The 27,839-nt window shown below is 41.9% G+C and overlaps 2 protein-coding genes and 2 non-coding genes across 11 annotated transcripts; 1 reads left to right on the top strand and 3 right to left on the bottom strand.

Moving 5' to 3' along the window:
- Positions 1-35: 35 nt before the first annotated feature.
- SRR (serine racemase) lies at positions 36-17,363 on the top strand. 7 transcript variants are annotated; one of them, XM_032846758.1, is made up of 9 exons: positions 36-147; positions 5,882-6,110; positions 11,529-11,700; positions 13,377-13,503; positions 13,698-13,801; positions 15,467-15,586; positions 15,711-15,785; positions 16,464-16,673; positions 17,019-17,363. In XM_032846758.1, the coding sequence occupies exons 2-9, from the start codon at positions 6,082-6,084 to the stop codon at positions 17,232-17,234; spliced, it is 1,053 nt and encodes a 350-aa protein (XP_032702649.1). In that variant the 5' UTR covers positions 36-147; positions 5,882-6,081; the 3' UTR covers positions 17,235-17,363. The 7 variants fall into 7 exon arrangements, with proteins under 7 accessions (XP_032702649.1, XP_032702646.1, XP_032702651.1 ...); XM_032846755.1 differs by having other exon boundaries at positions 41-450; XM_032846760.1 differs by lacking the exon at positions 5,882-6,110 and having other exon boundaries at positions 41-147.
- On the bottom strand, positions 17,232-27,839 carry TSR1 (TSR1 ribosome maturation factor). Of its 2 annotated transcripts, XM_032846754.1 has the most exons (15): positions 27,704-27,839; positions 27,417-27,520; positions 26,908-27,127; positions 26,656-26,790; positions 25,875-26,299; positions 24,956-25,115; positions 24,118-24,272; positions 23,065-23,261; positions 21,357-21,519; positions 20,899-21,009; positions 19,654-19,786; positions 18,551-18,667; positions 18,060-18,200; positions 17,884-17,958; positions 17,232-17,755 (listed from the first exon to the last, which is right to left on the bottom strand). In XM_032846754.1, the coding sequence occupies exons 1-15, from the start codon at positions 27,798-27,800 to the stop codon at positions 17,577-17,579; spliced, it is 2,412 nt and encodes an 803-aa protein (XP_032702645.1). In that variant the 5' UTR covers positions 27,801-27,839; the 3' UTR covers positions 17,232-17,576. The 2 variants fall into 2 exon arrangements, with proteins under 2 accessions (XP_032702645.1, XP_032702644.1); XM_032846753.1 differs by lacking the exon at positions 27,704-27,839 and having other exon boundaries at positions 27,417-27,687.
- On the bottom strand, positions 19,425-19,519 carry LOC116860658. The gene has a single exon (XR_004381335.1). It is a non-coding gene; the product is annotated as a small nucleolar RNA SNORD91 family (small nucleolar RNA).
- LOC116860654 lies at positions 20,659-20,750 on the bottom strand. Its single transcript, XR_004381331.1, has one exon. It is a non-coding gene; the product is annotated as a small nucleolar RNA SNORD91 family (small nucleolar RNA).

Genomic DNA, 27,839 nt, shown 5'->3' with positions numbered 1-27,839 from the left:
CCTAACGACGGTGGCCGCACTGGGAGGAAAAGCTCTGAACGCAAGTTCCGGGGCTCCAGAGAGCTGGGGAGGCGGGCACTGCGCGTGCGCAAAGGTGTGGTCGGGAAGGTGAGCTGAGGCTGGAGTTGGGAACGCCGCGCCTGTGAGGTGAGAAGAGACGGAGTGGAGCCGGGCCAGGCTTCGCGGGCGTTCGTGGCGTTGGCTGCTGTTGCTGCTGTGGTGGCCATCGAGGACACTGGTGCTGGTCTGGGGCTCGGGCTGACGGAGACAACCCACAATCCGGCCTCCTCCGGTCGTCTTAGGCCAGGGTCTGCCTCCACAGGCCCGGACTAGCGTCCCAGGCTGTTACTTGAGGACCTTAAAGGTCTTCTACGAGCACCCCACCCTTTTTTTAGATAAGGAAACTGAATCTTAGAGAAACGTAGCAAATTGCCCAGGGTGACACAGTGGGTAAGTATCAGAGTATATCAGTCTTTTCTTTAATGGCGGACTAACATCCCCAAAACCCCTGACTTCCCCACTCCCCGACCTTTCTTAAAAAAACAAAAAACAGTATGGTTGGCTCTTGCTGAGGGGAGGTTGTGTGGAAGTAAATCAGGAGGTATTGTAAGTTGATTTGAAGTTCTGTATCATTGTGGATTCTTGGAAAAATTACTTGACTTCCTTGGATCTGTGTTGGTGGTTTTGTTTTTTCCATCTTTGAAATGTAACCGCATCAGAAGACTCGTATTTTAACTTCCTGTTCCTGAGCCCATGTTCAGAACCGTAGGGAAACTCCCTCCCCCAAGACTGCTTCTCTCCACCTGTTCCTCTTTACCGATCCCATACAGTCTATTGGACCTGTACACCATCAAATAGTTACCCAGTAATTTTCCTTTGAGTGGGTCTAAAAGATTTGATCAGTCTCTGACATAACTCATTCAATCCCTATTCTGTGACATAGGTTTCACCACCAGAAGGCTAAGCAGATGGAGAAAGTCAATAGATATGTGAAAAGATTCAGTGTTTCAAAGAAGGAGATTAATTTTAGTAGAGCAAGTGGCAATATTTAAAACATGAACAAAATATGGAGAAATATTAAAAACTGTAATTCTTTTTTTTGTTGTTTTTTGAGAGAGAGAGCGCGCGCGCGCGCGCGCGCGCGCGCGCAGGAGTGGGGGAGGGGCAGAGGGAGATGCAGACTCCCCCCTGAGCAGGGAGCCAGATAAGTGACTGGATGGCAGGACCTTGGGATCATGACCTGAGCCAAAGGCAGATGGTCAACCAACTGATCCACCCAGGCACCCCAAAACGAACATGTTTTAACGTTGAAATTAACACATTGGATAATTTTTTTTTCAAAAGATGGAAAAATAATCTGAACAAAATTCTTAGGAAAAACGTGATTGCCAAATTAATGCAACAGTCTCTGTACTGCCAATGAGATATGTCAAAAGTTTAACCAGTTCAAGAGAATTTACCAGAACTCAGAGGGGAAAGTATAAAACTATGAGAGACAAGAATAGAAGACATGGAGAATGGATCCAGAAAACTAGTAATAAAATACAAGTTCCAGAAGGTGATAAGAGAACTGACTGAGGAGAAACAGGAATCAAAGAAATAATAGAAGAAAATTTACTAAGTTGATAGGAAAATTTAAATTTAAGACTTAAATTTAGCCTTCAGATCTAAAGGTTCATGAAATAACAAGGTAAAAATAAATGAACAATCATATTAAAGCCTGTATTACAGTGAAAGCTTCTGAGTTTAAAGAATTAAAATGTGGGGCGCCTGGGTACCTCAGTTGGTTGGGCAGCTGCGTTGTGCTTGGGTCATGATCCTGGAGTCCTGGGATCGAGTCCCACGTCTGGCTCCCAGCTCCAGGGGCAGTCTGGTTCTCCATCTGACCTTCTCCACTCTTGTGCTTTCTCTCACTGTCTCTCTCTCTCAAATAAATAAATAAAATCTTAAAAAAAAAAAAAAAGAATTGTGTTTGACATGAAACAGTCAAGATATATAATTTTTAAAAAATGTTTTAAAGCAGTTGTAGAACAATACATAGAGTATGGTTCTATTTGAGTACAGCAAAAAAACATTTATTGTATATGTAAGTTTCTATATAATACATCCAAAAAAGGTATGCAAGAAGACATATTAAACATTTTAAAGTGGTTATCTTTGTAGAAGAGAATAGATTTAAGGATTAGAAAGTGAAGGTTCTTTATTTTTCTGTAATGTTTTAAATTCTTACAGTAGGAATTTGGTCACATATGGGTAATCCAAAAAATAACAAGTTTGAATAGTAGAGAAGGGAGGAATTGAAATTTTTTTTTAAATATTTTGTTTATTCATTGGAGAAAGTGAGAACACAAGAGGAAATTGGGGCGGGAGAGGGAAAAGCAGACTCTCCATTGAGCCGGGAGCCTGATGCAGGGCTCCATCCCAGGACCCTGGGATCATGACCCAAGCCCAAGGCAGATGCTCAACCAGCTGGCCACCCAGGTGACCTGGGAGGAATTCAGTTTCTAAAAACAAAAATTGTACAGGTCATGTTTGCTGAGCACAGAGTAGTAAAATTAGAAATGAATAAGCACAAATTAAGCAAAACGTAGCTACTTGGAAATTTTTTTTTTAAGCAAGTGTTTTTTTGTTGTTGTTGTTTGTTGTTGTTGTTGTTTTTTATTTGACAGAGAGAGATCACAAGTAGGCAGAGCCAGGCAGAGAGAGGGGGAAGCAGACTCCCCACTGAGCCGAGAACCCAATGCAGGGCTCCATTCCAGGACCCTGAGATCATGACCTGGACCAAAGGCAGAGGTTTAACCCACTGAGCCACCCAGGCTCCCCAGCTTGGAAATTTTTTTTTTTTTTTTTTTTTTTTAAGATTTTTTTTTATTTATTTATTTGCCAGAGAGAGAGAGAGAGAGAGCACAAGCAGACGAATGGCAGGCAGAGGCAGAGGGAGAAGCAGGCTCCCTGATGAGCAAGGAGCCTGATGTGGGACTCGATCCCAGGACTCTGGGATCATGACCTGAGCCGAAGGCAGCTGCTTAACCAACTGAGCCACCCAGGCGTCCCTGGAAATTTTTTAAACAAAAAATTTTTTAAAGATTTTATTTATTTATTTGAGAGAGAGAACACGAGAGGGGAGAGGATCAGAAGGAGAAGAGGACTTCCTGCTGAGCAGGGAACCCTATCCGGACTCCATCCCAAGACTCCAGGATCATGAAGACTAGATTCTTTAAAGATTAAAACTGGGGCACATGGGTGGCTCAGTCAGTTGGGCATCTGCCTTTGGGTTCTGCCTTTGGGCTAGAGTCCTGGGATCAAGCCCCAGATGAGGCTCCCTGCTCAGTGGGGAGTCTGCTTCTCTCTCTGACCCTCCCCCCTCTCATGGTGTCTCTCTCACTCTCTCTCTCTCAAATAAAATCTTAAAAGAATAATAAAATTAATGAAAATATTGCATAGCAAAACCTATGGTATATCTTTTTTTTTTTTTTTACACAGAAAGAGACAGCAAGAGAGGGAACACAAGCATGGGGAGTGGGAGAGGGAGAAGCAGGCCCCCCATCGAGTAGAGAGCCCAATGCAGGACTCGATCCCAGCACCCTGGGATCATGACCCAAGCCAAAGGCAGATGCTCAACCAACTGAGCCACCCAGGTGCCCATCCTGTGGGTATATCATTAAAGATATACTCAGAGGAAAATTAATAGCCTGTGTGCTTTTATTATTAATTGTAAAAGAAAGAGATCCAGTAATAGCACTTCTGGGTATTTACCCCCAAAATACAAAAACAGTAATTCAAAAGGGGTACATGTACCTCTGTGTTTATTGCACGAATAATAAATAACTTTAATAGCCAAATTATGGGAGCAGCCCAAGTGTCCATCAACAGATGAATGGATACAGAAGATATGATAGAGGGGCGCCTGGGTGGCTCAGTGGGTTAAGCCTCTGCCTTCGGCTCAGGTCATGATCCCAGGGTCCTGGGATCGGGACAAATGAAGGAAAAAGACGAACCAAGGGGCACCTGGGTGGCTCAGTGGGTTAATCCTCTGCCTTCAGCTCAGGTCATGATCCCAGGATCCTGGGATCGAGCCCCGCATTGGGCTCTCTGCTCGGCGGGAAGCCTGCTTCCTCCTCTCTCTCTCTGCCTGCCTCTCTGCCTACTTGTGATCTCTCTGTCAAATAAATAAATAAAATCTTTAAAAAAAAAAAAAAAGAAAAAGAAAAAGACAAACCAAGAAAAAGACTCTTAACCATAGAGACTGATGGTTACCAGAGGGGAAGTTGGTAGGGGGTTGAGTGAAATAGGTGAAGGGGATTAAAGAGTACACTTACCCTGATGAGCACTGAGCAATGTATAGAATTGTTGAGTCACTATATTGTATGCTTGAAGCTAATAGAACACCGTATGTTAACTATACTGGAATTATAATTTAAAAACAAAAAATAAATAAAATTTTAAAATTAAAAAAAAATTAAAAGTTTTTAAAGAATGAAAATTAATAATGGGACATCTGGGTGGCTCAGTCAGTTAAACATCCAACTCTTAAGGGCGCCTGGGTGGCTCAGTGGGTGGGGCCTCTGCCTCTGCTCAGTTAGTGATCTCGGGGTCCTGGGATCGAGCTCCGCATCAGGCTCTCTGCTCGGCAAGGAGCCTGTTTCCCCCACTCCCCTGCCTGCCTCTGCCTACTTGTGATCTCTCTTTCTCTCTCTCTCTCTGTCAAATAAATAAATAAAATCTTTAAAAAAAAAAAATCCAACTCTTGGTTTGGGCTAGGGTCATGATCTCACTATGGTGGGATTGAGCCCCACATCAGGCTCTCTGCTATCAGTGCAGGGTCTGCTTCAGATTCTTTCTACCTCTCCCTCTGCCCCTTCCCCGACTGCACACTCTCTCTATAAAATGAATACTTAAATCTTTTTTAAAAAATAAAAGTTAGGGGCGCCTGGGTGGCTCAGTGGGTTAAAGCCTCTGCCTTTGGCTCAGGTCATAGGATCAAGCTCCGCGTCGGGCTCTCTGCTTATCGGGGAGCCTGCTTCCTCCTTTCTCTCTGCCTGCCTCTCTGCCTACTTGTAATCTCTGTCTGTCAAATAAATAAATAAAATCTTTTTAAAAAAATGAACGTTAATAAGAATTATTAAACAAGAGAAAATAGAATAAAGATAAAATAAAAATTAAAATTAATTAAAAAATTGATAAAGAGCTCATTTTTTCAGAAATATAATAGATGTTAAAATAGACACATTTCTGGCAAAGAAAAAAAAAGGAAATCCTCTTAGATGTCTCATAAGTAATTCAAACTTATTTCATGAAATCTCTGATTTTCCCTTGAAATATTTGTTTCTTCACTAGTCATATCTCAATTAATTATGCCATCATCTAAGTTTAAAACTCAGGAGTTACCCTTAACCTCCACCTCCCTCACTCCCCACATTTAATCCAATATCAGAATATATGCTTTCTCTCTCTGTAGTGGACAGCTATGGTATTATCTCAACATTCTCATCTTTTCTCTCGAAAACTGCCCCCCACCCCGTCCCATTCTCACTCAGAAGTACCTTTTCTTTTTCTCTCATTTTTTTCTTCTTCTCACTTTTGTTTGCTATTTTTCCCTCAGGTACAGAGATTTGAGGCAATCATATCTGGTTCACCCTTTCATCAACAAGTCCTTTCTCATTTTATCTTTTATTCTTTAACTTATTCATGTTCCTTCCCTCCCTTCTTAGGTAGCCATTCTAATTGTGTTTAATATATGTCATTGGATATATATGTATCTTTGAATAATATATTGTATCATTTTATATATGTGTTTTAAATGTATGTAATTGATACTGTGTTATAAAAATCATTCTGTTTCTTTTTCATGTTTCTGTAAATACTTGTGACTGTTGCATAGTATTGTTCAAATGACCTCACACCCTTGGCCACTGGTCCTGGGCCAAGATGTGCCAATCAGAATCCTTATCCAGAATTTTTGAACTGAAACTAAGAAAAAAAAAATCCCTTTCCTGTGTGGAAGCCATAAAATGTAAAACAGGAGCTGTCAGCAGCCAAATGTCCTGCCATGTGGAACCAGCTGGTCTGCAATGAAAAAGAATGAAGCCAACATGCAAAAAACAGCAGAGGTGAGAAACAATGAGAAAGTCCTGGAAAAATATCAAGTCTCTGGTTTCAGTTGTTCCTGAGATTTCATATTCCTGCCCTTCCCGTGGTTCAACTCTTGGATTCCATGAACCAGTAAATCTTATTACCTCCGTTTTGTGCCTAAGCCAGTTCATCTTGGGATTCTATGACTTGCAACCAAGAGGCCTAATTATAATCTCCAAAATGTATCTCTTGTGTGTGTGTGTGTGTGATTTTTTTCTTAATTGTGGTAAAGTCCATATAACATGAAATATACCATTGTAACCATTTTTTAAGTATGCAGTTCAGTAGTGTTAAGTGCATTGACATTGGTTGTATAAGCAATCTCCAGAACTCCTTTTATCTTGGAAAACTGAAACTATACAACTTCCCATCCTCCCTGCCCCCAGCTTCTGGCAACCACCATTTTAGTTTCTGTCTATGAATCTGACTACTCCGGGTACCTCACATAAGTGTAATCATACAGTTGTTGTTTCTTTGTGACTGGCTTATTTCACTTAGCCTAATATCCCCAAGATTCATCCATGTGGTCTGTCAGAATTTCCTTCCTTTTTAAGCTGAATGACATTCCATTGTATGTATATACCACATTTTGTTTACCCATTCATCTGTTGATAGATACTTGGGTTGCTCCCACCTTTTGGCTATTATGAATAATGCTGCTATTAACATAGGTGTACAAATACATCTTTGAAACACTTTTTGAATTCTTTTGGGTATATACCCAGAAGTGGAATTGTTGGATCATGAGGAATTCTACGTTTAATTATTTGAGAAACTACCATACTGTTCATAGTTGCTGCACCATTTTATATTTCCGCCAACAGCACACAAAAAGTCCAGTGTCTCCACATCCTGGCCAACACTTGCTTGCTTAATAGTAGTCACCCTAACAGGTGTAAGGTGGTATCTCATTGTGGGTTTCATTTGAATTTCCCTAGTAATTACTGATGTTGAGCATCGTTTCATGTGCTTGTGCCCATTTGTAGATCTTCTTCAGAGAAACGTCCATTCAAGTCCTTTGCCCATTTTTAAATGAGATTTGTTTTTCCAAAAAGTATATTATTTTTTTCTACCCTCACTTTCACCATCCAAGCACCTGTGCGTTTTCATGTAGACAATACTTCTTAAATGGACTCCCTGATTCCAATGTTATTTCTTTCCTTTTCATTCAGAACAATGTAGCCACAGTGATTTTCAAAAATGCAAATTCTAACATGTCACTTACCTGCTCAGAATTGTCCAATGGTATTCCATTGCTCTTCAGAAAAAAAATCCATGACTCATGATCCCTTATAATGTAGATCCTGCCAATTTTGCTCTTTCTCGCTGATCACTATTTTGGCTTTCTTTTAGTTTCTGGAACATGCCATGTTCCTTTCCTCTAAAGCATTCATGCATATTCCCTCCAGCTGAAACATTTTTCCATCTACTCTGCCTATTCACCTTGTGGGTCATAAATTTCACTTCTCTATAGAGGGCTTTCCTCAGCCTCCTTCCTTGATCTAAATACCCTCCCATTATAGTCTCCTAACATACTTCCCTGATATCTCCTATCAATAATTGTAAATATATATTTATTTTTGGATTATTTATAACACATCTCTTCACTAGATCATAAGCTTTAAGAGCAGGGACAATTCTATTTTTCTAACACTATATCCCAGGATCAAATAATATCTGACACATAGAGGTGTTCAAAATTTGTGGATTGAATGAATAAAAAATACCAAAGATAGGAAGAAAGCTTAGAAATATTAATGTGTTCAACTTTATACTAATACATTTGAGATTTTAAATTAGATGATTTCCCCAAAAGTTAAATAAAAATTACCAAAATTAATGCAGAAGGAAGTAGCAAATCCAGATAAACCAATTAGCTGTGAAGTCATTGAAAAAGTTACCAGAGGTATACTTATAAGGTAAAGACAAATCATCTTTTTTTTTAATTTTATTTATTTATTTGACAGAGACCCAGAAAGAGAGGGAATATAAGCAGGGGGAGTGGGAGAGGGAGCTTCCCACCAAGCAGGGAGCCCAACGTGGGGCTCAATTCCAGGACCCTGGCATCATGACCCAAGCCAAAGACAGACGCTTGGCAACTGAGCCACCCAAGTGCCCCCAACAAATCATCTTTATTTGCAGATAGTGTGATTCTTTGGAGAGTGAACTATAAAACTATTAGATCTAACAAGGTAATCTACTTACGTATCATATTACATGCTAAATATACAAAAACTATTACTTTTCATATATATCATCAGTAAGCAATTTAAATACTTAGTTAAAAATACCTTATCTTGGAAGCCTGCGTGGTTCAGTTGGTTGAGCGACTGCCTTCGGCTCAGGTCATGATCCCAGACTTCCAGGATCTCGTCCCGCATCGGGCTCCCAGCTCCTTGGGGAGTTCGCTTCTTCCTCTGACCTTCTCCTCTCTAATGCTTTCTCTCACTCATTCTCTCTCAAATAAATAAATAAAATCTTAAAAAAAAAAAAAAAAAAAAAAACCTTATCTTGGGGCACCTGGGTGGCTCAGTGGGTTAAAGCCTCTGCCTTCAGCTCAGGTCATGATCCCAGGGTCCTGGGATCGAGCCCCGCAGCAGGGAGCCTGCTTACCCCCACCTCTCTCTGCCTGCCTCTCTGCCTACTTGTGATCTCTGTCTGTCAAATAAATAAAATCTTAAAAAAAAAAAAAAAACACCTTATCTTGGGATGCCTGGGTGACTCAGTCCATTGGATGGCTGCCTTCAGTTCAGGTCATGATCCCAGAATCTTGGGATCCAGCCTTGCATCACAGTCCTGCATCAGGCTCCTTGCTTAGCAGGTAACCTGCTTCTACCTCTGCCCCTCCCCCTGCCTGTGTGTGCTCTCTCTCTCTCTCTCTGACAAATAAATAAATAAAATCTTTAAAAAATAAGAAAATAGGGGTGCTTGGTGGCTCAGTGGGTTAAGCCTCTGCCTTCAGCTCAGGTCATGATCTCAGGGTCCTGGGATCGAGCCCTGCATCAGGCTCTCTGCTCAGCGGGGAGCCTGCTTCCACCCCTCTCTCTGCCTGCCTCTCTGCCTACTTGTGATCTCTATCTGTCAAATAAGTAAATAAAATCTTTAAAAATAAATAAATAAATAAAAATTAAAATAAAAAAAATTAAAGAAGTTCAGGCTGTGTGGGGGCTTCCCTAGTATAGGCTGCTACAGAAATTTTGTCTGTCTTACAAGTATGAAGCACTGAAACTATACTTCAAAGTACAGTTGACCCCTGAAGAATGTGGGGCTTAAGGGTGCTGAAAGTGGAATTGTTGGATCATGAGGAATTCTGTGTTTAATTATTTGAGGAACTATCATACTGTTCATAGCTGCTGCACCATTTTATATTTCCGCCAACAGCACACAAAAAGTCCAGTGTTTCCACATCCTGGCCAACACTTGCTTGCTTAATAGTAGTCATCCTAACAGGTGTAAGGGGGTATCTCATTGTGGTTTTCATTTGAATTTCCCTAGTGATTAGTGATGTTGAGCATCGTTTCATGTGCTTGTGTCCATTTGTATATCTTCTTCAGAGAAACATCCATTCAAGTCCTTTGCCCATTTTTAAATGAGATTTGTTTTTCCAGAAAGTATATTGATTTTTTTTTTTACCCTCACTTTCACCATCCAAGTACCTGTGAAGGTGCTGATTTTAACTCTCATGTGATGTATGTATACTGAAGAAACGAGACAGAAAATGAACATAATTTTTTTCAAAGATTTTGTTTTTTTATTTGACAGACAGAGATCACTAGTAGGCAGAGAAGCAGGCAGAGAGAGAGGAGGAAGCAGGCTCCCTGGTAAGCAGAGAGCCCAATGCGGGGCTCGACTCCAGGACCCTGGGATCATGACCTGAGCTGAAGTCAGAGGCTTTAACCCACTGAGTCACCCAGGTGCCCCGAAAATGAACATAACTGATTAAGATGACAAGGTTATAAGCAATTTTCTCCCTTGCTAAATAATTTTTTAAAAGATCTTATTTTATTTATTTGACAGACAGAAATCACAAGTAGGCAGAGCAGCAAGCAGAGAGAGAGGGGGAAGCAGGCTCCCACTGAGCAGAGAGCCCAATGCAGGGCTCGATCCCAGGACCCTGAGATCATGACCTGAGCCAAAGGCAGAGGCTTAACCCACTGAGCCACCCAGGCACCCCTAAATAACTTTTTTTTAAGATTTTATGTATTTGTGGGTACCTGGGTGGCTCTTTAAAAAAAAAAAATAGATTTTGAACCCAGTTCATTCAAGCTTCACAAAAATGATGAAGAGGTAGAGACCAGTAACAGTGCTTGGATGGTAAGGGATGGTATGAGTGAGGGGTAAGCTTTAAGCCTTTCCTATAAAGATTCACCAGGGGGGAAAAAAAACCCTTTTTTATAAAGACTTTATTTACTTATTTGACAGACAGAGATCACAAGTAGGCAGAGAAGCAGGCAGAGAGAGAGAGGGGGAAGCAGGCTCCCCGCTGAGCAGAGAGCCTGATGCAGAGCTCGATTCCAGAACCCCGAGATCATGACCCGAGCCGAAGTCAGAGGCTTAACCCACTGAGCCACCCAGGTGCCCCGAAGAAAAAAATTTACTAAGAAATGCAGCTTCAAGATACGTTCCCTTCTATTCAGAGATTCTGGATCCCCAGTACCAGAGACCATTCCATTACCACCACAGACCCCAAGTGTATTTTCCTGTGTTGTACATTTTCCTCCCCCACCCCCTTTTTGTTTTTAAGATTTTATTTCTTTGATAGAGATCACAAGTAGGCAGAGAGGCAGGCAGAGAGAGAGAGAGGAGGAAGCAGGGTCCCCACTGAGCAGAGAGCCCGATGCGGGACTTGATCCCAGGACACTGGGATCATGACCCGAGCCAAAGGTAGAGGCTTTAACCCACTGAGCCACCCAGGGGCCCCTCCTCCACCCCCTTTTTAAAAAATATTTTTTAGAGCAATTTAAGATTCACAGCAAGAGGGGCGCCTGGGTGGCTCAGTGGGTTAAAGCCCTGCATCGGGCTCTCTGCTCAGTGGGGGAGCCTGCTTCCTCCTCTCTCTGCCTGCCTCTCTGCCTACTTGTGATCTCATCTGTCAAATAAATAAAATCTTTAAAAGAAAAAAAAATCACAGCAAGATTGATGGGTAGTTGAAGAGACTTCCCATATATCTTACACACACCCCCCAGAAAGAGAGCCTCCCCCATTATCAACATTCCCTATCAGAATGGGATTGTTACAATTGAACCTGCATTATGTGTCATTAGCAAAGTCCATGTTTTACATTATGGTTCACTCTTGTACATTCTGTGGGTCTGTTAGCCATTTTCAAAATCTTTTCATTAAAGATATTGTTTTGGGCTTTGCTTTGACCCCTTTTTTTTATTCCTGGGTTTCAGGACCATGTGTGCTCAGTACTGCATCTCTTTTGCTGATGTTGAAAAAGCTCATGTCAACATTCAAGATTTTATTCACCTCACACCAGTGCTAACAAGTTTCATTTTCAATCAAGTAACAGGGCGCAATCTTTTCTTCAAATGTGAACTCTTCCAGAAAACTGGATCTTTTAAGGTAATAATGCCCTTTGATAATATATCATGTATCTTTTCAAGTCCCTTTCCCATACACATTTATTTGATCCTCCTGACCACCCAGTGAGGTAGGTAAACTATTTTTATAGCTGAATGAGGGGTTGTAGAAGTTTTCCTTCGATAAAGTACTGGTTACTTAGCATTATGGGTGATGATGTAATTTACTGTCCAAACTAGGACATGGTTGAGAATGAAAGGGGCACCTGTGATTAAACTCACACAATAGACATTAACTTTAATTATTGCAAGGCAACACGGGCAAGAGTGATCACCCTGTATACAACCAAGTTGTGTCAACTTGCTATTCATTGATACCTTATGAATGTAAAAGATCTAAATCTAGCTAACCCCTTATTCTAGGAAATATGTCAGAGCCTTTCCTTTGCATAAAGATAGACTTCTGGGGGCACCTGGCTTGCTGTAAGAAAAGCATGCAACTCTTGATTTTGAGGTTTGAGCCCCACATTGGGTGTAGAGATTACTTACATAGATACTTTAAAAGGTAAAAGACTTCTGTGTTGATTCAGTGCAGTTAATTTCTGTTAGTTGAGTTTTAAGATTCTTTCAGGTATAAATCTGAATGTTGCATTTAGCACTATGCCTGATAGGTACTAGTACCTGTTAAGTGGTAGTTTTAGGACTACATTTCCTCATCCATTAATGAGAACTTTTTTTTTTTTAAGATTTTATTTATTTGTCAGAGGGAGAGAGAGAGAGAGGGAGCACAGGTGGGGGAGCTGCAGGCAGAGGGAGAAGCAGGCTAGGCTCCCCACTGAGCAAGGAGCCTAATGCAGGGCTAGATCCCGGGACCCTGGGATCATGACTTAGCTGAAGGCAGACGCTTAACTGACTGAGCCACCCAGGCGTCCCTAATGAGAACTTTTATATTAAACTCTCCATTCTCTTTTGCCCTTTGCTTCTGCCATGGTTTATTTTTCATTCATCACACATCACATACTTATTTTAACTAACTATACTAGGCATACACACACACACACGGTCTTGTACTATTAGTTACACTTGCAAGACAGGCCAGTCAACAAACAGGTTAATGACAAGTAACTTGAGAGATACAAATAAAATACCGTGGAATGAAATGCCTAATTTTGCATGGGAGATCAAGGAAGTTGAACCAATGATGTTTCACCCAAATTTTATAGGATGAGTACTTTTAGCCAGATCAGGGAGTGAAGGAAAAGAACTATATGTAGGGGTACCAGCCTGCTGGGAGGTACAGGGGTGTGAGCTAACCTGTAGGAGGGAAACTGGAAGTAATTTAGGATGGCTACAACAGTGACAGAAGCAGTAAGTATGTTTTAGAAAGACTGCAATTTGTAAGGAATTTGTATTTACAAAATAGGTAGTCAGTAAAAAGAGAACATTTTTAAAAGATCACTTCCATAATCTAGTGGAAATATTAGAGAATGATCCCTGGGCAGGATTACTTGAGGTTTGATAACATGCAAGTTGAGAAATGAGGCTTCACCAAGGTAGTGGCAAAAACACAGGAGATTATTTCAGAGGTACAATCAACAAGATTTTGTGATAGAATGGATGTGTGGTGTTAGGCAGAGAATATCTAGGAAAGTTCCTTGGTGTTTTGAAAAGAAACTTTTAAATCAAATCAAATACATGGTTTCACCATCCCTTTTCCAGATTCGTGGTGCCCTTAATGCAGTCAAAGGCTTGACTCCTGCCACCTCGGAAGAGAAGCCCAAAGCCGTGGTTACTCACAGCAGTGGAAACCATGGCCAGGCTCTCGCCTATGCTGCTAAATTGGAAGGTACTTGACTAACTTCTCAGGGTACTGTGTACGATCATCCGAGAAGAGTGGAAAAGTATTCTTATTCAGTGAGATTGGTGACTACTGTGGGAAGGTTATTTCCAGGTTCCTATCTCATTATAAGCAAATTAAACATACATTTCTATTCTAAATTCTCTTGATTTGTACTAACTAAACATGTTTCTTCCTCCCAGGAATTCCTGCTTATATCGTGGTGCCCGAAACAGCTCCCAATTGTAAAAAATTAGCAATACAAGCCTACGGAGCCTCCATAGTGTACAGTGAACAGAGTGATGAGGTAAGAAGAAAGCAGTGTTCAGTGTCAGCTTACCAACTTTCACCATCAAATGAAACTTCTTTCTAGCCTACTGGCTGTTTCTTCTGTGTTTCCTCTTCACCTTTCAATGTTAGCATGCTCTACCCTTTCTCTACCTATGCTCACTCTGATGAGATCATTAATCTCATAGTTTAACCTATCACCTATTCTCTGGGGTGCCTGCATGGCTCTGTCAGTTGGGTGACCAACTCTTGGTTTAGGCTCAGGTCATGGTCTCAAGGTCGTGGGATTGAGCCCTGTGTGGGGCTCTGTACTTGGGAGGGAGTCTGCTTCTATCTCTCTCTCCCTCTGGCCCTCCCTCTGCTCTCGCTATCTCTCAAAAACCACAAAAACAAAAACAAAACTTTTAAAAATATCTGGAAAAAAAAAAAGTCTGTATTCTAACTCCAGTCCTGACCTTTGCCCTTAACCCGGACTTGGATCTCCAATGATTCCCTGATGATATTCCCACTTGGAAATGTCTTAAAAGGCAACTTAAACTTATGTCTAAAACCAAACTCCTGATCTTCCTCCCCACTGCTGCTCCTCTTCCAGTCTTCTCCATCTTGGTAAATGGCAACTTTTATCCTTCTAGTTGCTCAAAATAAATGAAGTCACCTTTGAGAATTCCACACCCTACATCCAAATCTTGGTCCTACTTTCTAATCATTTCCATTACCCAGGGAACCTGGCTGGCTCAGCTGGAAGAGTATGCAACTCAATCTCAGGGTTTTGAGTTCAGGCCCCATATTGGACGTAGATAAACTTTAAATAAACTTTAAAAAAATAATTTCTGTCATCCAACTACTTCTAACAGGCTTTACCATCAACGCCCTGATTCAAATGAACATGTTTTCACCTAGGTACAGTAGCCTAAGTGGTCTCCCTCCTTCCACCCTTGCACTATCCATTTAATATGTTAAAACTTGTTTCGTTAGCTGAAAACCCTCCAATCGTTTCCCATCTTATACACACTGGTAACCAAAATTCTTGCAATCACTTAAGGCCTGGATGAACTGGCCCATTTCAGTCTTTCCCACTATTACTGTCCCACCAAACATTTCACACCAACCATACTAACTTAGCCTTTTCTCAGAAAAGCCAAGCACTACTACTTTGTGGTCTTTGCATTTGCTATTATTTTCCCTCTAGAATATTCTGGAGATCTACAGCATTTGTTCAATCCTATTAAAATATTACATTACTCAAGACCCTTCCTAAGCACCCCCTGTAAAACAGACTATTCTCCACAGCATTTAGACATATTACTTATATGCCACCCCTCTGCATATTAGAACATAATTCCACTGAGCAGAGACTAGTTTGTTCAGTTATATCCCCAGTCCCCAGTAAGTCTGAAAAAAGGATGGCCAAGTGTTAAATGACTGAATCAAACTTGTTTGGAACCTTTATTTATTTAAAGATTTTATTTATTTGACAGAGAGAGAGAAGGATCACAAGTAGGCGGGGGGGGGGGGGGAACAGGCTCTCTGCTGAGTAGAGAGCCTGATGCGGGGCTCGATCCCAGGATCCTGGGAACATGACCCAAACCGAAGGCAGAGGCTTTAACCCACTGAGCCACCCAGGCACCCTTGTTGGGAACTTTTAAATACAAATCAAATACATTAATTTAATGTACTCTTTCAGTCCAGAGAAAATGTTACCAGAAGAATTATGGAAGAAACAGAAGGCATCATGGTACATCCCAACCAGGAGCCTGCAGTGATAGCTGGGCAAGGGACAATTGCCATGGAAGTACTAAACCAGGTAATAGCTGTTAATTCTTGTTTAGCCACTGATAAAGCTAATGTTTGGCTGTATAATTATTTTATACACATATAAAACTGGTTATTAATAGACCTATTTATACTTTATATTCTTTTCACTAAAGGTACCCTTGGTAGATGCACTGGTGGTACCTGTAGGAGGAGGAGGAATGGTTGCTGGAATAGCAATTACAGTTAAGGTAAGAAAATAGCTTCTGGAGGACTCCCTGCTTCAGGCATAGATAATTTTATTTTACATTATAGTACACTGTGGATACTTGGCTCAACATTCCCCCAAATTGCTGTTCTTTCCCACCAACCCTTGGCACTTGAAATGGAAGGCTCTTCTCTGCCTCACTACCCTGTTCTTAATGGTAACAACTTCACAAAGCAAAAGCAGTCATGAGTGGCATCCTCACAGTCCTTTCCCTGAATCCCATTTCAACGACCCACTATCCAAGTCAAGGGCTACTCTTTTCCCTAGTTACCAGGAGAACTGGATGTGATTTAAGCAACTAAAGGCTATTAGGCATACAACTTAAAATGCTTGAAGGTCTATTTTTTTTTTTTAAGATTTTATTTATTTATTTGACAAGTAGGCAGAGGCAGGCAGAGAGAGAGGGGGAAGCAGACTCCCTGCTGAGCAGAGAGCCCGATGCGGGGCTCGATCCCAGGACCCTGGGATCATGACCTGAGCTGAAGGCAGAGGCTTTAAGCCACTGAGCCAGCCAGGCGCCCCTTGAAGGTCTATTTTTATTACATCAATCAAGGGAAAGGCTCTTGAACAGAAATGAGTTACCTGTATTGCCTACTTTACTACAGATATGCAAGCAAAATGCTGTGGCTAGTTTTAAGATGTCTAATATTCCTTTTCCTAGGCTCTGAGACCTAGTGTGAAGGTATATGCTGCTGAACCCTTGAATGCAGATGACTGCTACCAGTCCAAGCTGAAAGGGGAACTGACTCCCAATCCCTATCCTCCAGAAACCATAGCAGATGGTGTCAAATCCAGCATTGGTTTAAACACCTGGCCTATTATAAGGGACCTTGTTGATGATGTCTTCACAGTCACAGAGGATGAAATTAAGGTGAGGCTCTGATAGGAAAGGAAAATACGAAAGAATGGAGCAAATTCTTAGGCAATAGAGTCTTCTGTTTTGAGTAGCAACTTACTTTCTGGGGACTTGACTAGATGACTTCATGACATGGGAGGGTGCCCCAGATGTATTAAGAAAATCTGCTCAACAGTAGAAACAGAGTTAGGATGGGAAAAAAGTCCTGTCCTTCATTGGTGAGCATATATATATATGGTCAAGAAGAAAAATTTAGACTGGGCATATAACCCCATCTGACATTTAATTGTGAAGGTCAACCAACTGGGCTCTTTCCCCTTTTCCCATTTCACTAATTCTTACTCCCTTCCATACCAACAGTATGCAACCCAGCTGGTGTGGGAGAGGATGAAACTGCTTATTGAACCTACAGCTGGTGTTGCAGTGGCTGCTGTCCTGTCTCAGCATTTTCAAACAGTTTCCCCAGAAGTAAAGAACATTTGTATTGTGCTCAGTGGTGGAAATGTAGACCTAACCTCCCTAACTTGGGTGAAGCAGGCTGAAAGGCCAGCTCCTTATCAATCTGTTTCTGTTTAGTTTATGCAAAAGAGATGGGATTCAGTATCTCTAGTCACTTGGAAATTTTGTTTCCTGGTTACTCTAACTTCCTATATTCCTCTCTTAAACAACTTTCAAGTTCCTAATGGAGAGTGGATGTTTCAGTAACAGTTGTTTCTTTCTTTTTTTTAACTAAGTAGCAAGAGTTAAATATCCATAGTTTACTGAGATACCTTGTCAAAGCCAAGAAAAGCCTTTTGCAAAAAGGCAGTAGACCTCTAGGCTAAAGTAGAAAACACAAACTTTGCCTAATTACAGCCTGTAGGTTCCCATTCCTAGAGTGTTCACTAGTAACAGTGAGACAGAATCCCAATGAATCCATTACTCCATGTCCATTTCAGGCACTGCTAAAGAAATCTCCTTTTTCATCCATGGTACTGGTTCTGGTACATATGGATCGTAAGTCCACTTGGGGAAAACTCGTTTATAGAGGTTCATCAGTACTGTGTCCTGAGATTTTAGCTTCCCATCAAAACTGCACTTCATGTGGCCATGAGTACCTAGAAAGGAAACAGCCAAGTTGGTCACATTAAAATAGAAAATTTTAAAGCGGTAGTCTTCTAACCCAATAGTCATTTAGTAGCACTGGGAAAACCTGGGCAAGGCACCAAATCCCACATTTTCTTACCCAAAGGTTCCTTGATGTGTCCCCTGCGGCCCCACTTTGTTCTCAGTTCCACTGGTTTAAACCATAACACATCCTCTTAGAATGAAACACACAGAAGACCAAGATGAAAATACCTACAAAATGTAAACTCAACCCTCACTCCACAAAGGCAATCTGATCTCATCCTTCACACCTACCTCTGTTGAAGAACATGTAACGCACTACTGCCATCTTAGTAAAAATTTTGAAAGGATGACCACTCAAAACAACTCTCTTGATGACCATTCTGTCCGGATCCACTGACAATAGATAGCCTGTGGCAATGAGGCTGTGCATTCCTAATGAGCAAAAGCAGACAGCAGGAGTCTACAAGCCAAAGCCTTCATTTACTGCTCCAGTCCATTTAAAGACCTAAACAAACTCTTAGAGAAACCTTACACTAGGGTTCCCCAGAACCTATCCTAAATTTAACAGTCTGAGCAGCATCTACCAATTAGCTATTTTTTGTTAGCAAGATAAAACCCTGTTTGTCATCCTTGCCACAGACCACTGTGAGGGTGAGATTGGGATATTTCAAAAACTATCATTACTTTCTTCATACCGAATGGCCCTTAAATCTAAATACAGAAAATAGTTTTAAACCTACAAAGGACCTACAGGCCTGTTCACCTCAGTGAACTTAACTTACCATTGCTGTTCTGTTTGAAAAGCAGCACAGATGCAGGAGGAAACGTGATTGGGCCATATACTGTCACCACCAAGGCCACATCAGCAGTCAGGAATCTCTGAAATTTATGTTTATCCGCTACCATAATAGGGGTTAAAAAAGAAAAACCCAAAACATTTTGAGAAACCATAGGTAATCCAGAAACCTGTGAAAAGCTGTGTCACTGCAACTCTTAAACCTAAGGCAACTTATGTTTCTTTACCCAGCTAGTTCTCACAATATTTTCCTACCTCAATACAACTGAAAGATACAATTTGGTTGTTCAGAGTGATTTTTCAACTAGATGCAGAATCTTGGAGCTTGGACTATATTTGGGGTTTGAAAAAGTTCTCCAGGTGATTGATATTTATCACCCCTACCTCATTTGAGAAACAATGCTTTACAGAAAATATCTCCACTAAATCAACAGCTCTTAGTTTTGGGCAAGGATTGGCTAATATTTTCTATAAAGGGCCAGATAATAGTAAATATTTCAGGCTTATGGCCATACAGTTTTTGTTCCAACTACTGTTCAACAGTGCCACTACAGCAGAAAAATAGCCACAGACAATACTTAAGAAAAGAAAGGGTAAAAAAACCCCCAAAACCCACAACTATGTTCCAACAAAATTTTATTTAACAAAAACAAGAGGTGGGGCAGATTTGGCCTAAGGGCCATACTTTGCTAATCTCTGATTCTGAGACCTACCTAAGTTTCTGCTTTTACCTTCACTGAAACCCTCCCCACTTCTTAGTACTGAACTTATAGGGAAATAAAATATTTTAAGGGAAAGAGAAGTCTGTCCCTCATTTAGTTAGCATGGCTAGGAAAAACAAAAATTATCCAGAGTACTCATGGCAGAGAAGCCTCAGCACCACACAGAGGTTGCATCACTGGGATGCTTCAGACAGGTTCAGACATTGTGAATTAAAACATCATTGGCTCCTAGACCAGAGTACTGAAAATATCCCTAACCCAGAAACCTAGAGTTTGAAACTGCATTCTGCATGCCCCCACTACAAATTGTAGTCCCCCGGAAGACATTAAGATGGACAAAAACCCAGAAGCTTCCCCACTGCCTTACCTGCAGTGTGCTGAGAGAATAAAGGTGAGGCTCGGAAGCGCCTGAACCCACAGTGGAAGATCAGCTCCTCTTTGGCTTTCACAGGTTCAGTGTGGCCAGAGTGCCGGCTCACCACCATATTCAGTACTGACATCTGGGAACCGCATAAGAAAAACAGACCTTCATATCTAAAATAAGAGAAGTCTTGGGTGTCTGGGTGGCTCAGGTGGTTAAGCAACTGCCTTCGGCTCAGGTCATGTTCCCGGAATCCCGGGATCTAGTCCCGAATCGGGCTCCCAACTCCATGGGGAGTCTGCTTCTCCCTCTCCTTCTCCTCTCTCTCTCAAATAAATAAAATCTTTAAAATATAGCAGCCTTAATTGAAAGAAGGTGAACCAAACTAGCAGGTTCAGATTCCCTTTAATACTTATTTATGGAAGGGCACCTGGGTGGCTCAGTGGGTTAAATCCTCTGCCTTCGGCTCAGGTCATGATCCCAGGGTCCTGGGATTGAGCCCCGCATCGGGCTCTCTGCTCCGCAGGGAGCCTGCTTCCTCCTCTCTCTCTCTCTGCCTGCCTCTCTGCCTACTTGTGATCTCTCTCTCTCTGTCAAATAAATAAAATCTTAAAAAAAAACCACAAAAACTTATTTATGGAAAAGTATAGCTGACAAAACGTGGTTCACCTTTTACATTTACCAGCAACTGGTATTCAAGTCAAACACAAGCTGGTTTTTAGAGCCCTTCTTGTATCCTTCCATACGAGCTCACCTTCAGGTGTCCAACTACAAAAGCTCAACATCTGCCACAAAATCAGATCAAGTCACTCACTCACCACATGCCTTAAAACCATACTCATTCAAGACCCTTCCCTCAACTCTCAGACTGACCAAGGGCCAAGAGCTCTCACATCCACGCCCACACACATGGCTACTGGCCACCAAGATAAAAGAGATCTACACCGTGGCATCACCCCCACCCCCTGTTAAGGCTGCCAACCCTTGGTTAAAATCTGATCTGATGAGCATACTTAGAGAAGTCTCAGAACACAGAGACTGCATCACTGAGATGCTTCAGACAGGTTCAGACATGTTGGGTAACACCATCATTGACTTCTCTATCATATTCTCTTGATTTCTAATCCAAAAGCAGATTTTTCACATCCCAATGAACAAAATGTCAGTCACATAAAATTTTAGACTGTCATACAATACAAAGCTGGTTGGAAAGTTTCATAACTCCTCATTTCCCACAAGACACTAACTCACCTTCTGTTCATGAGGTAGTAAAGAAAATGCAATCAAGGGTGCTCCTCGCTTAAAGTACTCATACACTGAGACAGGGACTTTAGAGACATGAAGTGTGACATACCAGCCAACCTGCCAGAAGAAAGCAGAAAATAATCACGCAGTTACCCTTAAGGTCTCAATAATGATGAAGCATTTCTCCAAATATGTTAAAAGTCATTTAGTCTACTCTTAAAGCCTATCCTCACCCTTCAAAACTGCCTTTCACAGATGCCTCAACCATCCAGATTAATAAACTTTTTCACAGTTACCATCTGAAACCTCTTTGTTCTCAATGTTATCTTACCAGTGACTCAGTGGCTCCTTTAATTCAACTATGGGCAGCACAAATCTAAGGTACTCACGCCAAGAGGAATAAAGGATGGGGCACCCCGGCAAACAAAAGCACATTATAGGGATGGGCAAAGGAAGGCAGATACCTCAGCTCCTTCAACCTCTTTTTCCTCAATTTCTTTAAAAATGCGTTTCCTAGTATTAGTGAAGTTCTGAAACTGAAAGATCCGAGCATAATCTTGAGGAAGGTTTTCCTTAGGATCCCATGGAGATGTCCGGAAGCTCTTGAGGCCTCTGTATTTCTGAAATCTAGATATAGGAGATTTTAAAGAATAGTCAAATTTATATGGTACTACTTACTTTTTCACTCAAGTCACTTCTAAAATAGCTAAGGTTCTAGTTAAAAAACAAACAAACAAACAAACAAACAAAACACACAAAAAACCTTGGGCACCTGGGTGACTCAGTGGGTTAAGCCTCTGCCTTCAGCTCAGGTCATGATCCCAGGGTCCTAGGATCAAGCCCTGCACCGGGCTCTCTGCTCAGCAGGGAGCCTGCTTCCTCCTCTCTCTGCCTACTTGTGCTCTCTGTCAAATAAATAAATAAAAATCTTAAAAAAAAAAAAAACACAAAACACCTTTATCGCTGTCTCTCAAGATAACCTAATAACCTAAAACCACATTTCATTTTTTTTAAATATTTTATTTATTTATTTGACAGAGAGAGACACAGCCAGAGAGGGAACACAAGCAGGGGGAATGGGAGAGGGAGAAGTAGGCTTCCTGCTGGGCAGGAAACCCAATGCAGGGCTCAATCCCAGGACCCTGAGATCATGACCTGAGCCAAAGGCAGACTCAACCACTGAGCCACCCAGTCACCCCTAAAATCACATTTCAAAACAGCTTCTTAACAAGGGTGCCTGGGTGGCACAGTCAGTTAAGGGTCAGAATCACAGGGTCCTGGCATCGAGCCCCGCATCAGGCTGTACTTTTAGCATGGAGTTGACTGGGATTCTCTCTTTCCTTCTGGCCCTCCTATCCATGTGATCTCTCTCTCAAATAAATAAATAAAATCTTGAAAGAGGGGCGCCTGGGTGGCTCGGTGGGTTGAAGTCTCTGCCTTCGGCTCAGGTCCTGATCCCAGGGTCCTGGGATGGAGCCACGCATTGGGCTCTCTGCTTAGTGGGAAGCCTGCTTTTTCCTCTCTCTCTCTCTCTCTGCCTGCCTCTCTGCCTACTTGTGATCTCTATCTGTCAAATAAATAAATAAAATCTTTTTAAACTATCTGTCAAATAAATAAATAAAATCTTTTTAAAAAATAAAAAAATAAAAAAATAAAATCTTTAAAGAGAACAAAAAAAAATAGCTTCTAACAAATATATCAGAACCAAGCCCCAGTTCCTCACTGACAAAGTCATTTCAGTGGCTCCTTCAGGGAGCAGCTCTTTAATCTGGCAAACAAGATCCTTGATAAAAGTCTTACCCCCGAATACCCACTATAAACTCTCTGGGTTTAGTCACTCACCTCCAGAACAGACAATGATCAATGCTTTTATGCCTGCCCAAACTCCCCCACATCTGCAGATATTTTATACTTTTAGTCTTAGCTCCTACAGGGAAGCATTTGCTGATTCACCTTAGTATTTCTCTTTCATTAAAGCACTATAACATTGTTAGTCTGTACCACACAGTCTAGAACTTGATTATATATTACTGTTTCTTGTATGTGCATCTTATTCTCACCCTTCAGGAGCAGGGACAATGTGTTTTTTTTCTTTTGCATCACAATGACATAGTTTTCTGAGCCACATAAATTTCAAATAAAAACATACTGATTTTAGACTTCTTGACTAACCGAATTCTTGCAGCCACATCACGGGGAGTATCTACTTCATCTGGAAACATCTCTTGCAGTCTTTCTTGTTTATACTTCTCCAACATTTTTTCCTCAGCCTCATCATCCACATTCTCATCATACACATCATCACGCACCGACTCTCCCACAGTCATAGTTTCATATTCCTCCTCCTCTTCCTTTTCACTGCCCTCATCCTGTAGAATAAAGATTATAGTTTCATACCTGTCTCTACCTTATAGGCACTGAACTAGAAATAAAGTAATTTGGGGGCACCTGGGTGGCTCAGTCAGTTAAGTGTCTGCCTTCAGCTCAGGTCATGATCCTGGAGGCCCGACATGGAGCTCCTCATTGGGCTCCCTGCTCAGTGGACAGTCTGCTTCTCCCTCTGCCCCTCACCCCACTCATGCTCTAATAATTATATAAAATCTTTTTTTTTTAAGATTTTATTTATTTATTTGACAGAGAGAGATCACAAGTAGGCAGAGAGGCAGGCAGAGAGAGAGGAGGAAGCAGGCTTCCTGCCGAGCAGAGAGCCCGATGTGGGGCTCGATCCCAGGACCCTGGGATCATGACCCGAGCCGAAGGCAGAGGCTTTAACCCACTGAGTCACCCAGGCGCCCCAAATCTTTTCTTTTTTAAAAAAAGATTTTAGTTATTTATTTGACAGAGAGAGATCACAAGTAGGCAGAGAGGCAGGCGGAGGGGGAAGCAGGCTCCCTGCTGAGCGGAGAGCCCAATGCGGGGGCTCAATCCCAGGACCCTGAGATCATGACCTGAGCCAAAGGCAGAGGCTTAACTCAAGTGAGCCATCCAGGCACCTCAAATATGTAAAAATCTAAAAAAAAAAAGAAAAAGTAAAATAATTTTTACTGGACACCCAGTCCAAACCAACATCAATTCCAACAGAGATTAAAAAATAAATTCTCATTTCTGGCAGTTACAAGTCATTCCTAGGAAACTAATCACACACACACCTCCCAAGGTCAGGACTGCACTTTGCCTTGCATATGGGGCTCTACACAGAAGTGGTCCAAGGGTCCATTTCTTTACCTGAGATTCCTCTTCAATAAAATCCTCATGTTCCATATCATCAGATTCATCTTCCCCACTACTTTCACCATCCTCATCCAAAATCCATTCAGCTTGGTAACTGGATGTCCCTTTGGGAACTTTCTTTACCAACCTGGGACTTTTCTTCAAGAAGTCTGTAAAAGCCCACATGAGTTAAGCTTAATTATATGCCTCCTTTCTGCTACTAGGGTATTCTCACCTAAGCAAGATACTAGATATTGCTACCAACACCAGAAATTCCAACAGACTATGAACAGAACAGACTAGTTCCAAATTTAATTTGGCTGACTCAGAACTAGCAATACTTGAAAAAAAAAGGAGAAAAGAAAAAAGAGAGAACTAGAAATACTACACAGCTAAATAACTGCAACAAATTACAGCTGTTTATCTGTTTGCTAAGAAACAATAATACAAGGGGCACCTGGGTGGCTCAGTCGTTAAGCATCTGCCTTCAGCTCAGGTCATGATCCTAGGGTCCTGGGATTGAGCCCCATATCGGGCTCTGCTCGGCAGGAAGCCTGTTTCTCCCTCCCCCCCTCCCCCTGCCTGTGTTCCCTCTCTCACTGTCTCTCTCTGTGTCAAATACATGAATAAAATCTTAAAAAAAAAAAGAAAAACAGTAATACAAGTAATTTTGAAAAACAGAGCAACGCTGTGTCCAATGTTTGCTTGGTGCAAACATACAGCCTTTAGAGCTAAAAAGAGAAAAACTGACCTCCAAATAAATCCTCATCCCACTTTACCCTAACTGTGAGCAGCTAGAGAAAATCCGCAATTCCAGGCAAGATGAATTACAAACAAGTTTGCCAATACCAACCATTTGCCTCACTCAGCTCCTCCTCTGTGGGCCAGGTCTGCTCCCCCTCCATTGGATCTGGGATAACCTCTGTTTGCAAAGACTCTTGTTTATCAGGGTCTGCCTTCATTAGGACCTTAAGGTCTTCCTCCATATTAGCTATAGCATCTGGAGTGCAAATCTAAAAATGAAAATAGTTGACTCCAATCAGACATTACCCAAAAACCTACCAAATCTAATATAGTAACCAGAAAGATCCAAAAATAACATAGTTCTCAAGTAAAAAAATGAAACAGACTGAAACGAAAGCCAAAATTTGTCAAATGTTTCAAACATTCAATTTCCTAGCATTTTAGGTCTATTTTGCTTGCTTTTGAGGCCTTTCACAATTTGGTCTCACTCCTATCTATTTATTACATACCTTACCCCCTTCAAGCTGATTCTTCAGAGTTCAAAGAAACCCTCTGATCTGTCACTGTGCCTAGGTTCATGTTGTTTCGATCTTCTTCGATACTGTTTCATCTCTGTTCAACTGACAAATCCCACTCATCCCTCTCAACACCTGACTCAAGTCTGATTTCTTCTATGAAGCTTGCTAATCTACTTTCTCAACTTCCACAGCAGGTCTATAGCTTAACCACACTTTTTCAATCTTTATTTCACAGTTGTTTGCCTTTCTTTTCTATCTAATTAAGTGGTCCAAGGAGAAAGACCACATCTTGTATGTCTTGTATAAACTCAAAGCCAAATGCTGTGCAAGGCACCTATAAGTGCTGGATAAATACGTGATTATGTCAACATGTTCATAGTTGACAACTGCCTTATTTCACACTAGCAGTCACCTCCAGAGACCAGTACAGTTCTCTGACATTAGTTCACATCCTACACCAGGTTACACATGAATCTACAATACAAAAATCTTTAAGAACATCAGTCTTACCTCCATTGCCATGCTTGGGTCCTTTTGGGATTTCATCATTCTAGGATTTAAAGGGAAAGGGTCCATAGGGGCATCTATCTGTTTCATCTGGAAATCACCCTGTCCAATGATATGCAACAAGCTATTTACATTCAGAGCCTGCCCACGAACATAGCCTGAGATTTTCAAAGTGCCCACCAAGTTATTTTCTTCACTCGGCACAAAGTCAGCAGCATGAGCAAACAGGTATGCCCGTCTATCTCGAAAGGCAAGATGCCGTTGCTTTTGGTTAGCCAACTGCCGGAGCAGCATATCTGCCTCCTGTTGAGTGTCTAACAGGAGAAGTTTGTCATCAGGAAAACGCTTCTCTACTGTTTTGGTTAGCTTCCTTCTGGCATCTATTTGTTTCCTTGGTGGAAGGCCAGAAACACCCTGGACAGCTAGTGCTGTGAACAAGAAAGGGTTTTGTTACCTGTTGTTTTACTACATGTAAATCCCCCCGGTAATTCACAAACAGTTCAGTTGTGAGCCCAGAGATCACTGAGAAACCCAACACTCAACTATCCTAAAAAGTTTTTATAGTGAAACAAAAGACAGTCCAGAAACAAAAAGGGACCTTGATAGATAATTTCTAAGGGATGGACCAAATTTAGGCCATACATGTACAACCCACCATCAGCCAAATACAACCCACCAGCTATACTATTATATCGTATTGGACATAATGCCTGGCAAATTATAGGTGCATGAGAAATGCCAATTCACTTCCCTCCTTTGCCTCTAATACTACCACCTCACTTACTATACGTGGGAAGGCCCTGAGCAAAGAGGCAGGAAAGGCAGTAATCCCCAGTGCTGTCCCAGCCTTCTAGTGGATCAAGGAGGAAAAGGATGGTATCCGCGGCTTTGGCCATGTCTAAAACAGTGTGCAGATCTCCTAGACATATAAAACAAAGTTGGTGGGAAGCAGTGTTTGACACCAGCACATTATACTATTAAGAATATTACCATTACTCAAAACAAAACAAGAGAAAATACAGTTGTATGCTCTAACCTGGCCTTGCAGATGTGAAAAACCACCGATGTTTCAAGCGGGGGCATAACAGCATAAAGCTATGAGTGCTTCCCCATTCATTCAAGTGTACTGTTCCGGCGTCCTTATCCTGAAGCAACCGAAAGGCCTCTGGCAGGGAAATCCTGTCATGCAGGGGCACCACCAGTACCTGATGAGGAGGACCATCCTTGCAGCCCAGCTGTCTCTTCTCAGCCAGAACCTAACAGAACCAATCGATGTATTGCCATTCCCACAGTATGGATGCCCCTTCCTCACCCCAGACTCCCCACTCCCAGCCCACCGCATTTTCCTTGTAAAAAAGCACGTATGCCTGGAGAGTGGGCCGGAACTCGGACCAAGGCAAAGAATGCCTTAGTGTGCGCATAGATCTGCACGCCTGACACGTGATATCCCCAGCCCCCTCCTAGGGTCACATTTTTTAGTTCGAGGCATTATCCGCCTAGAACACTTGTGAAGCCACACCACTCCCCAATCCTTGCTCCTCTCACCGCCTCCTTCTTCTGCTTTCGGAGTTGGCTCGCGCGATGCCTCTGGTCTACTCTGCTGAGCTCTTTTCTCACCTTCTTGCTTAGGGTTTTCAGTGCTAGACGACCTAGAATAAGATCAGTAAGTGATCTTGTGCAAGGTACCAAAGGGTCAAGAAAGAGGACCCTCTCCGCCAACTTTAGGGCCTCAGCGCGGGGTCCAGGCCGCACGTAGGAGCGCAGTCTGGACATAAAGCAAAGCAATTAATATAGACTAAACAGCCCTTCTTCCTCCAAACCTATCTTCTCACCCTTGCCGTCCCGCTGCGCGGATCCCCGACCCCGATGGCGCCCGCCCTTATGAGCTTTATTCTGCTGCTTCAGCGGCCCAGAACGGTGAGCCGCCATGCCGCCACTCACGTGTACCCAGTCAGCACTAGTTCCGGG

Source organism: Lontra canadensis, unplaced genomic scaffold (assembly GCF_010015895.1).
Source record: "Lontra canadensis isolate GAN:19392208 unplaced genomic scaffold, GSC_riverotter_1.0 scaffold180, whole genome shotgun sequence".
NCBI lineage: Eukaryota > Metazoa > Chordata > Mammalia > Carnivora > Mustelidae > Lontra > Lontra canadensis.
Note: the sequence above shows the minus strand (reverse complement) of the source record. Positions and strands in the feature narration are given on the sequence as shown.

Excerpts from the sequence above, each read along its gene's own strand:
- TSR1 (XM_032846753.1), bottom strand. The coding sequence starts at position 27,644 with ATGTCCAGACTGCGCTCCTACGTGCGGCCTGGACCCCGCGCTGAGGCC. Across the intron at positions 24,273-24,955 it reads GGAGCTGAGTGAGGCAAATG|ACTTCTTGAAGAAAAGTCCC; the intron begins GTTGGTATTGGC and ends GGGCTTTTACAG. Across the intron at positions 18,668-19,653 it reads ATTCTCTCAGCACACTGCAG|CGGATAAACATAAATTTCAG; the intron begins GTAAGGCAGTGG and ends CTATTATGGTAG.
- SRR (XM_032846758.1), top strand. The coding sequence starts at position 6,082 with ATGAAGCCAACATGCAAAAAACAGCAGAG. Across the intron at positions 13,504-13,697 it reads CTATGCTGCTAAATTGGAAG|GAATTCCTGCTTATATCGTG; the intron begins GTACTTGACTAA and ends TCTTCCTCCCAG. Across the intron at positions 15,786-16,463 it reads GAATAGCAATTACAGTTAAG|GCTCTGAGACCTAGTGTGAA; the intron begins GTAAGAAAATAG and ends TCCTTTTCCTAG.